The sequence below is a fragment of the Aplysia californica genome, unplaced genomic scaffold (genome assembly GCF_000002075.1).
Source record: "Aplysia californica isolate F4 #8 unplaced genomic scaffold, AplCal3.0 scaffold00674, whole genome shotgun sequence".
Lineage (NCBI taxonomy): Eukaryota > Metazoa > Mollusca > Gastropoda > Aplysiida > Aplysiidae > Aplysia > Aplysia californica.
Window position 1 is genome coordinate 267,817 of NW_004797944.1, and position 11,318 is coordinate 279,134.

Sequence of the window (11,318 nt, forward strand, 5' to 3'; positions counted from 1 at the left end):
TCTATGTGCTTTACACTATATTATAATTATCATTTCTATTAATACAACAATTAATATAAAAGTATTATCATTGTCATCATTATTACGATTTATAAATATATTTCTATTAATGTTATCAGCATTAGTGTAAGGATTTTTTCTACTTAAAAGAGCACACTTTTTGTTTCGTATCTTAAGGACACCGAGTTGATTTCGGAATTCTCTGCAGATACCAAAATGAAGAGCATTTGTTCTTTCTCTTTATCTTTCTATGCAAGCAGAAAAGTTCAATAGCACTCAAATTAAAAGTTTAAAAGACCAAAATACTCAAAAAAGATAAAGTTTTCCATTCCAAACATGCAAAAAACCCAACAACAAACAAGTTATTAAATTTGCTTATCGTACAATAGTTGTTTTTTTCTGAGCCCCTCACATAAAAGGCAGTGGAACCCGCTCTAACGGCCACAAGTAAAGGGCAATGGCCTGTACAAATGGCCACTTCCCATTTCCTCCCTTGTGTATATTTTACATTATAATGCCACAGTGTGAGACGACCACTTTTCTAAGAAGACAGCCACTTTCCTCCTTGACAATTCACAACCCTAGAATTTCAAAGCTCTATCTACTCAGTACCTAGTTTTGAAAAACATTTTGACTTTCACAACATGTCAAGCTTTATCAAACTCAATTCTTTTAATATCTTGATAGTGACTCTGAATATTCTTACGATTTTGATAGAGCAGACAGAACATTTGTGTAATGACGTGGTGGAAACAGGCGCTCGTCAATTTTTTGGGCATATGGAATTATTGGAATCATCTTAAAGCCTGTTTATTTGCCTCGCTTTAAATTAAAAAAAAATCTTTTTATCTTGAATAGAAGTTGAAATACTTGCGATTGGAGGAGGTGGGGGTCACCGGGTTCAGAGGTAAAATAAACGAGAAAATGGCTGCCCAAGTTTCGTGACTTCCATAGCTTGAGAGTCCTTGAAAACTGAAAGTTTACAGTTTTTGTTCCTTTAATCAACGTTTTTCGGTAAAATTCACACAGCAATGTGTTTTTTAAAGGACATAAAAAATGTTGAGCCAATAGAACAAAATTAATAAAAATTGCCAAGTCGGCAGAAAAATGCTGGTTTCTTTGATTTCAGTATTTTGACGAGCGCTTGATTTCACCATGATGCCTCATATTTGGTTTCTGACCTCGTGGTCTTAGTAACTCAAAACAGCCAAAAGTGTGGGATAGAACTTTGTAATTCTAAGGTAACAATAAATGGTTGGCTGTCTTATACAAGTTTGACTGTATACAGATCAACAACGTCCTACAAAGGTGAATTGTAACAAGGATTGATCTCTGACCTGTTCTTGCAGTGAGGTGAGTCCATCCACTGGTCAGTCCAACAACTCTGTCCTCACTCGGTCTAATGAAATCAGCGAGGGCGGGCTTGGCTACGACATTGGAGGTACTCGGATCAACGCAGCACTGTCCGTACTTGTTGCACCCCCAAAGGAAAATGCTACCACTGGCTAAGATTTAGATTTAAGCCAGAACAAATAAATTATAAATTTAAAAAAATAAATAAACAGAATAAATAAATAAATAAATAAATAAATAACATTCTATTGAGCCTTGTGGGGGAAATATGAGTTACAAAGGCAAACATACATAAACATAAATACAAAATTAGAAGTACATACACACATAAATACAAAATTAGAAGTACATACACACATAAATACAAAATTAGAAGTACATACACACATAAATACAAAATTAGAAGTACATACACACATAAATACAACATTTGAAGTTCATACACACATAAATACAAAATTAGAAGTACATACACACATAAATACAAAATTAGAAGTACATACACACATAAATACAACATTTGAAGTACATACACACATAAATACAAAATTAGAAGTACATACACACATAAATACAAAATTAGAAGTACATACACACATTAATACAAAATTAGAAGTACATACACACATAAATACAAAATTAGAAGCACATACATACATAAATACATACATGTTACACCAACACAGGACAATTTTATAAACATGCCAATGCCGGTCGCCACTGTGCTGTTTTTTAAAAAATCTAGGGCTGTCGAGTCTTGCTAAAGGACACACCCCAGAGACCACCCTTCTGAACCCCACGTCACCAACACTTGCTTGACAATGACAATATCTTTGTGTCTGAACTCACCACTAACGTAGCCACTGGAGTCCCCCCCCCCCCCATCCCTCCAAAGAGAACAAAATTCAGTAACGGACTGCAAAACAAACTGTCATAATAATAATATCTGAGAGCACTATCCCCCTCCACTCTCCTTTCCCGGGATGTAAGATGGGTAGCAGGTAAAAGTAAATTCACTTTAAAAACTTCTTTTAAGGACCGGTAACATGTAACGATAAATTGTACAAAAACTGGATGATCTGGGGGCTCCAGTGGCTAAGTGAGTAGTGAGTTTTGACTCAAGCAATGTCAAGCAAGTGTCGGTGACACGGAGATCAGATGGGTGGTCACTGGAGTGTGTCCTTGAGCAAGACACGACAATCCTAGCTCAAATTACAGGGCGCTGCACAGTGGCGACCGACAGTGGCATTGTTTGTAAACTGTTCTGTATTTGTGTAATAGTGTGTATTTATGTATGCATTTATGCATGTATGTATTTATGTATGTACGTATTCATAATTATGTATTTATGTATGTATGTTTGCCATTGTAAAACAAAGTGCCCTTCTGGGACAAATAAAAGTGTAATTTATTATTATTATTATTATTAAATCGTTGGGTGTAACCACAAAATTGTACAAAATTTGGATGATTGAACGATGGTTTGGAGACTAGGTCGAGAAATCAAGTGCTGCTTGATATTTTCCGTGCGATCACACTTGAGGGAGATGCGCTGTGACATAGATTCAATTCGGAATTTGCTGCAGCGCAGAACTAAACTCAGGGCTAAACATTTTTTAAATAATTATCGTAGATAAAATCTGATTTCATATTCGGAATCAGCATCTCAAAATAAGCAAAGTTGCTTACAGAGAACCTGATTTGGTGCGTTATTAAGTATATTTTAGCAATTTTATTATTTAGTTGATCGTCAATGGTGAAGTGCATCAAGGTCACTCAGTGCGTTGCACGTCTGCAGTCAAGTCAAAGCTTCTCTTTCAACACACAACACGGTACAGTTTGGCCACCCTTTTCTAAAGACACTGTTCTGTTATATGAAAATGTACGGGGAAGGGGACTCTCGTAGTCTAGAGGTACAGTGTTCCCCTTTCATTCACTGGGTCCAAAGCTCGAAACCTTCACATAGAGTACAGGCAAATCGGTGTCGTCGCAAAGAGACATGGTGGCTTTATGACGAGGAATCTCCTTGATTGAAAGAGAACTGGACAAAAGATTGCAACGTGTAAACAGATAACACAATTCGATAAAACGGACAGTTCTTTCATACGACGAATCTGATACAATTTATCGTTGCATGTAACAGGGGCTTTAGAGAGACCAGTCCAACTTTCCTGGTGAAAATGGTGAAATTGTATAGTTTAACGCCACTATCACTCAAGCTTTTCCTGTGCGGTATCTGATCCTTGTTTGCCAAACATTTGCTAAACAGATCAACATATTCTTTGTTTGTTTGCAAGGCACACATGTACGTTTTAGTAACAGTTTTATGGCACTTTCAACACAATAAAGTCATATAAGTGCCGAAGAATAGATGTGTTACAAGAGAGTAATTAAAACAAAAAAGGAGGGAAGGAGGAGAGATAAGAACGATAGATGTTTGATAGGAAAGAATTAGGCGCAAACCACACTAGAGCACCTGCCAACCACCCACTAGGACTTTCAATTAACATTTTATGTGACACTGTAGACATTCTTGTAGTTCAACACAGAAATGTTCAAAGTGTAAGAAACTTCTTTCAGTTGAACCTCCAATTTTTAAGGCAGCCGGCAGCATACCATTTAACCCCTAGATTGTGGATGGTAGGAGGACATCAATGGTAGGTCCTGTTTCTTTTCTTTCTCTCTGTTGTTTCTGTCGGTCTGAACTGTCTACCATACCTTTTTCCTGGCACTAAATGATTTTAACTGTGTTGATTGGTTTGTTTCTACTCAAACTAATTAAAAAACAAAACAATTGTGAGGCATCATGGTGAAATCAGGTCCTTGTTAAAATAATGAAATTAAAGAAACTGGCATTTTTCTAAGTATTTAGCAATTAAATTTTTTTAAAACTTTTTTTTAGCTCAACACTTTCATGCATGTCCATTTAAAAACACATTTCTGAGTTGATTTTGCTGAAAACCATTGGTTAAAAGCACAAAAAATGTAAAGTTTAAATTTCCAAGGACTCTCAAGCTATGGAAGTCACTAAACTTTTTCTTGCTAATTTCACTGCTGAAACCGGGAGACCCCCACCTCCAATCACAAATATCTCTACTTCTATTTAAGATAAATTGGTATTTTTTTCTTCAAAAAGTAGATATATGAACAAGAAGCTTTAAGATTTACCATTAACTCCAAATGTAAAAAAATTGAGGAGAGCCTGATTCCACCATGTCGTGACACAACTGATTGAGTACAGTTCGCGGGCAGTATTGCATACAGATGTTAGTCATTTTTGGCGGCCTTTGAGATACGTCTGTGTGCAATACTGCCTGCGAGTTACCTGTCAATGCTCCACTGTGATACATTCCAGCCACAACACTGGTCAAGGTCTCTCTAGTTCCAATATCAACTGTGGGAGAAGAAAATGCATCCACAAAGAGAATGCACTGAGAACTAGTGCTGGGTAGCGAGGTTACCGATTATTGAAAGCCGGGAATCGAAGGAATCGACTCCGAACCCAATTACTCACTTTCTAATAGTGTGATTTCTTCCGGTGGTTACCTGGTCGCTCTGAACATCTTCCGGATTTAGATTGATTTCGGAACACTACGAAGCATCAACTTTAATTTTTCAAATATAAATTCTTTTTTTTAAAAAGAAGATTTTAATGATTAAGGTAACTGGTAACCGTTGATTTATGTAAAAAGGAGTCGGAACTTTTCTTCCGTAGCATTAATCGGGGGATTCGGTTCCGGAATCGATTCTTCGCCCAGCTGTACTGAGAACTCCTACATTTTGAGGGTCAAATGTACATTGTAAATATAGTTAAGCATGACGAAATGCTAGCTCTAATAATTCAAGCTTCTGAAGATACACCCTTCTCTGAAAATACTTACTAAATGCTTCCCAGGAACCTAAAGAATGTTTTGGAATGTTGTAGGGTCTCTCAGGGTTATAGCTGATGATAACAAACACAACACTCACATTTGGCAAAGCTATGGGCTGTATAAATGAAATCTTTTGTTGTTATGATTATAATAATTAAATTGCAGGGTTTGAAAAAAAATATCCGGAAAATATATGGCACACGTGCACTGACTGAAGTAAGAATACATAATACAGTGAGACTAAATTATATTTCTTTCTTTCCCTCTATTACGACAAATAATCTCTATTTAGTATATATAATATGTATTGTTTATAGTAGACTTTTGTTAAAAGCTGGGGCCCAAATGGTGAGGGTGGGATGGGGGAAGGTGAGGGTGTATTGTGGGGAAGTTGGAATTCGGTGAATGAACAGTGTGTAGGTGTGTGTGTGTGTGTGTGTGTGTGTGTGTGTGTGTGTGTGTGTGTGTGTGTGTGTGTGTGTGTGTGTGAGAGAAAGAGAGAGAAGGACAATGAGTGAGATAGATAGATAGATAGACAGATAGAGAGAGCGAGAGAGAGAGAGCGAGAGAGAGAGAGAGAGAGAGAGAGAGAGAGAGAGAGAGAGAGAGAGAGAGAGAGAGAGCGAGAGAGAGAGCGAGAGAGAGAGAGAGAGAGAGAGAGAGAGAGAGAGAGAGAGAGAGAGAGAGAGAGAGAGAGAGAGAGAGTCAGCCAGAAAAAACGGAAAAAGCCAACTTTAGTGACTTGGTTCTGAAAAAAAAAAAAGTACTTTTAGTGTACTCATATACATCCCCCCCCCCCCCCCCCCCCCCCCGCTCAAACGCCCCTACACACAATTAAATTTTAATACACACAATGCAGCTTATGAGCCCCATTATCACACAGTACTTGCCAATGTGTGTGTAAAGTATTAGAACTTCCTAGAATCCAGCCATGTTAGGGTGGGTATTGGGTGGTGGGGTGTTATCGAAGAGAGAAAGTGTGGCGCTGTATTGTGCTCTGTGGTGTGAGAGTTATGTTTTTGTGCTTGTGCTTGTGCGCATGTGTGTGTGAGTGTGTGCACGAGTGTGTGCATGTGTGTGTGTGTATTTGTGTGTGGTTGTGTGTGTGTGTGTGCATGTGTGTGTGCTTGTGTGCATGAGTGTGTGTGATTGTGAGTATGTGTGTGTGTGTGTGTGGTTGTTTAACATGAAAGTATGGATCAAGAAGGGGTTACATGGGTTCAGCTACACTAGAGGAGTGGGTGGTGTGCTCTGACCAGTGTTGGTTACATTGCCATGATCGTAATATATCCGACTAACAAGAGCAATTTTATTATCATTTTTAAAAATTTTGCTTTTTTGTTCTTTGTTAAGTGTTTTACAGGGCTCGCAACTGCACAGGTTCATATGAGCACGCAGGATATATTAAACATTTTCAGAAATTTTATTCATATTTAAGGCTCATCAACAAAACTTCCTTTCTCTTGCTTTGACACCAAACAAAATGCATATGCCATCCATCCTCCTATCCTTTAATCATTACCCGTTACTTTTCACATTGGCAGAGAAGAACAAAATAAATTGTCCGAAAATAAAAATCACGCGTCAGATTTTAGCAGAGGCTCTTTTATAATGTATTTCACATGTCAAGCTCTTTCCTTCGGATTTTCACAGTGACCCCCCAAGCGAAGGCTCATATAGTGAAAAACCCTCAAGTACCGCACCAGTTTAGAAAGATGAAGCCGTGGTAGAATTTTTTTTTTATATAAAAAAACTTTGCATACCAAGAAACACAATTTTAAAATTTACAGTTTCATCAACCATTCAGCAGTCATCTAGAGGGACTTCCTTTGGTACTTACTTCAGTGCCGTGGCTATGTTCGTTGTTTAATTATGTTTAGTGGGCTAAGTCGAGTTGGCCACTAAAATGGGCAGCGGTAATGAGCTTAGTCGAGTTGGCGACTCAAGTTGCCAGCGGTAATGAGCACATACTACGGCCTGGCGGCTAAAATTGCCGACGGTACTAAAAGGGCTAAATACCTTTAGCAGGGATTCCAGACTTTGCTTTCAGCTCTCCAGCGTCTGTGCACTGGCCCAACTGGCCTTTCTTGCCATGTCCCCACGTGACCACCTCTTGAGAATCTGAAAATAGTTACAAAAATGTGTAATCCTGGTACCTTTAAACTGATACACTTAGTTCAGTTTTATTTGAGTTCAGTATCTGTAAACTGATACGCTTAGTTCACTTTTATTTCAGTTTTGTTTTTTCCGTCTGAGTAAAGAGAAGTACAAAAACACAATAATGTTCTGGTGGGCACCAAATACTTGTAGTTTACTATTTCAGCAAAGACTACAGCTTTGCACTCACAATGCTCAAATCATGATCAAAGACCGTACATAACGAGATTGTTCACTCAGTCAAAAAAGTGTCAGCGGAAGTCCGCGCAATGGCTCAGATGGCACTGCAGTATTTGTTTTGAATCTCTCTTTCGTTTCTCCAGAAAAAGAATAGGAATAGCACCCCCTTGCGCACGCAGATCGACTGCTGTTCATCAGCTGTTCGGGTTCGTTCAGAGCGGAGTTTTAGGTTTTTTATATTTTAACGACCTCTCACCTCTCATTCTAAAGTCAAATTAAACGAAGAAAACTGTCGCCTACTCCTCCTGAGGAGGCTTTTTGTCAGAGTAACCATTTTTTTAAAAGCGTTCTTCCGAAATTTGAATATTTATTTATTTAAAAACTTGTTAGTTTCACTTTTGATTTTTTTCAAACAAGTAGGGTAACTCTGTTCGCAAAGGGTGCGCATTGGCAAAGAGGGCGGCACTGAATTTTGAGGACACTTTTTAACAGGTTCAAAGAGAGGAGTGAACCCTCTTGTTATGTAGATTCTTTGTTATGATATAATTCTCTCTACCCATATCACTGGGACTCACCTGTTAAGGCCACAGCATGCCGGAGTCCAGCTTCAACACAAGTGGCTTTCATGCATTGACTTCCAATGACCACTTGTTCCTATTTGAAAATGTAAAAAAAAAAAAGTAACAGATCATATTCAGTCAAGGTATTCATACACAACCCCCCCCCCCCCCCCCCACCTGAAAAAAACCCATCAAACTATTCATGCTGATATAAGAAGTTTTGTTTTGTTCTTCAAACAACAGAGGTTCTTCGAGAGCAATCTTTTATCTTACTCCTCGTATGCAGTACAAAGTACATTATTCCATGAATATAGCACCTTACATACAACAAAGGGTGTTCTGTTCTGGTGTCTCTGAGACTATTTGTTTCATCTTTCAAAATAATGGAGTGACTCAGTCTTGCAATATACTATCTTTACATGAAACGCACAGATGTGACCTTAATTTGCACGATATCCAATGCGCCTTAGACCCTCTCTGCGCGCTGAAGCCAAAAGTAGCTGACATAGGTGTATCTTGAGCTTGACCATGTCAGACTTTGAGACACTTTCATGGATATTTTTCTCCACGAAAAATTCAAAATAAGCAACAATTCAGTTTGTTATGATTTTGTTCAGTCAGCTCATTCAGAAAGGTAATATAGTGCTCTTGGAGCACAGTCGAAACATTCATGTCTGTGTTTCCCATGACACAGTTTTGAATCATTTTCAAATTTAGCTCTAACGCATAGAAATATTTTTAGCAGCCCACACTAGATTTTCACTGTCGTAGGCATTCTTGAGACAATTAAAGCATTCTTTAAAAAAACCTTCATTTACAAAAACTAGCTACACATTAAAAATGATCTAAAAAAAAGCCGCAAATAAACTGAAAACATAAACTCACAGGTGTAAAATCAAAGTTTTTCCCTTGAGGACATTGTCTGCCAAGCTGCCCAAAGGAGTTTGAGCCCCATGATAGAACTGAGCCGTCTCCTGTTTAAAGAAACATTTCATTTGAAAAATCCCAATTGTTAATATTTTAAGCCCCTATGGACACAATTTAGAACAAAGAGGAGGCTGACTGCCTTGTCCGTGCCTGTCTGTCTGGGCCAACCAAGGTTGAGAAGGGCACAACATCCCAGCAGACAGACAGAGACACTCGATTTTACAGAAATGAAACCTCACAATATGTGAATTGAAGTCACATATTTTGTAAGCAATGACGAGGATCGTAACCTTCAAACCACATATCATGCTTGTCGTTTTATTGGATGTGATGTGGGCATAAACAGTTATATCAGCACCAGAGTCACATATATCAGAGATGGAGATTAGGCCTACATGATATGATCAAAAGTCAAAGGTCCTGCCGTACAAAAGTAGAGTGTTTACAAAGGATCCGAGTTTACACACACATACCATATCATAGTGCCAGCAGAACATCAAGTCAGTATACAAAGTATCAAACAAAACATACAAATAACATGGAGTTTTAGTTTTAGTAAGAGTTTTACGGGCACTTGCAACACAATAAGGTCATATAAGTGCCGAAGATTAGAGGTGTTACAAGAGAATAACAAACATAAAAAAGAAGGAGGAGAGAAAAAGACAATAGTTGTTTGACAGGAAAGAAGGAGCAAACCACACCAGAGCACGCGTCAACCACCCACACAAATAACAGAAATTCAAGAGAGAAGAAATAGAATATACAATAAAACTATGACGCAAAGTTCCACACTGTTTCTTCTCTGCTGGAAAGAGCAATAGATTTACCGTAAAAGGAATTATGTAATAAGACATGTATACAAAAATGTCAAAATGAAATTCTCATATGGATGGATAGAAGGCACGACTGGCAGGTCCTACTTCTATACTCTTGGAATGTGAGACAATAAATTTCAGCTCCTATTTTTTATGTCCACTTTTCCTGACAATCAGAAGCAAATGTGACTTAACGTCATGCTTTTCTTTACTCAAAAAACAGGAAAATAGTAGAATAAAAAAAAAAAAAATCAGCTCTAAAGATATCATTATCATCATATAATCATAAAACCAACTGAGTGTGCATCACAAAGTGTACGAAGGGGGCTCTCGTGGTCTAGAGGTTAAGGTGTTGGCTTCTCATTCAAAGGTCCCGGGTTCGAATCCGGGTAGCAACTGAAAAATTTTCTTCTCTAAAATTGTCTCCTTTGGCTTCCTTTCCTGCAGTCTAGCAAAGTTCTGTCGTCTGCTTTCGTCTCTTCTTTCTGCCCCCACCCCCTCACCTCCTTTGCCCCCTCCTCAGGGCTCCTGACTCTTTCTGCAGCTTTTTTACAGCTACTCCTTGGCTTTCTTACTGCTTTCTTTCAGCCGCACCCCTGATCTTCTGGTATGAAAGATCTACACATGGCCTTCTTGGACAAGGGCGAAAAATCTCGCAGGGCCAGTGAGCAAGTTCCGCACGTTAAAGATCCCTTGGTGATTTAAAATCGATAAGAATAGGCTTCGGCCGCCATTCGGGCAAAATTTAAAAATTCCTACCAGCTGAAAAAAATTTAATGTGTCCCGCGTGCTCATATGACCTTATGCAGTTGCGAGCGCCGCAAAAAACTTACCAAAATAAAAAATAAAAAAAGTGTACGAAAGCCTGTCTACCTGTGATGGCAATCACAAAGTCCCATCCAGCTGTGACCTTCACAAAGTTAGCAGAAGGCGAAGGGGGAGGTTGGGGTTCAAACCTCAGGACATTGGTTTTCCCGTCTCTCCTTTGTTGCCCCCGATCATTGTTTCCACACGTCATCAAACAACCAGAGGCTTTTATGAAACGGAAGGAATGAGTGTAGAGGGACAACAGTTGTTATTAAGAATTATAGAGCGTACTTGAAAAAAGTAGCCTTAGAACAGAAAGGAAAAGAACTACCATAAATCATAAAACAATGAGTTTGTGTATGTTGAGTGTGTGTGTGTGTGTGTGTGTGTTTGTTTGTGTGTGTTTATGTGTGTGTGTGTGTGTGTGTGTGTGTGTGTTTGTGTGTGTGTGAGTGTGCGCGCGCGCGCGCGAGAGAGAGAGAGAGAGAGAGAGAGAGAGAGAGAGAGAGAGAGAGAGAGTGGGTGACTAAGTGTGTGTGTGTGTACGTGTGAGTGTGCATGTGTGTGTGTGAGTGTGCATGTGAGTGTGTGAGAGAGAGTAGTGAGTGTGTGTGAGAGTGTGTGTAAATGAGTGAGTGAGTGAGTGT

At 38.7% G+C, this 11,318-nt stretch overlaps 1 protein-coding gene across 1 annotated transcript in view; it reads right to left on the reverse strand.

The window, feature by feature from the left end:
• LOC101858894 (secretion-regulating guanine nucleotide exchange factor) overlaps nt 1-11,318 on the reverse strand; it is a gene marked incomplete in the record, with an annotated part of 16,279 nt that overhangs the window by 3,536 nt on the left and 1,425 nt on the right. The window contains 6 exon segments of the mRNA XM_005108278.3: nt 1,338-1,505; nt 4,679-4,747; nt 7,245-7,346; nt 8,138-8,216; nt 9,008-9,096; nt 10,738-10,896. Of these exon segments, the coding sequence (XP_005108335.2) occupies nt 1,338-1,505; nt 4,679-4,747; nt 7,245-7,346; nt 8,138-8,216; nt 9,008-9,096; nt 10,738-10,896 (666 nt within the window).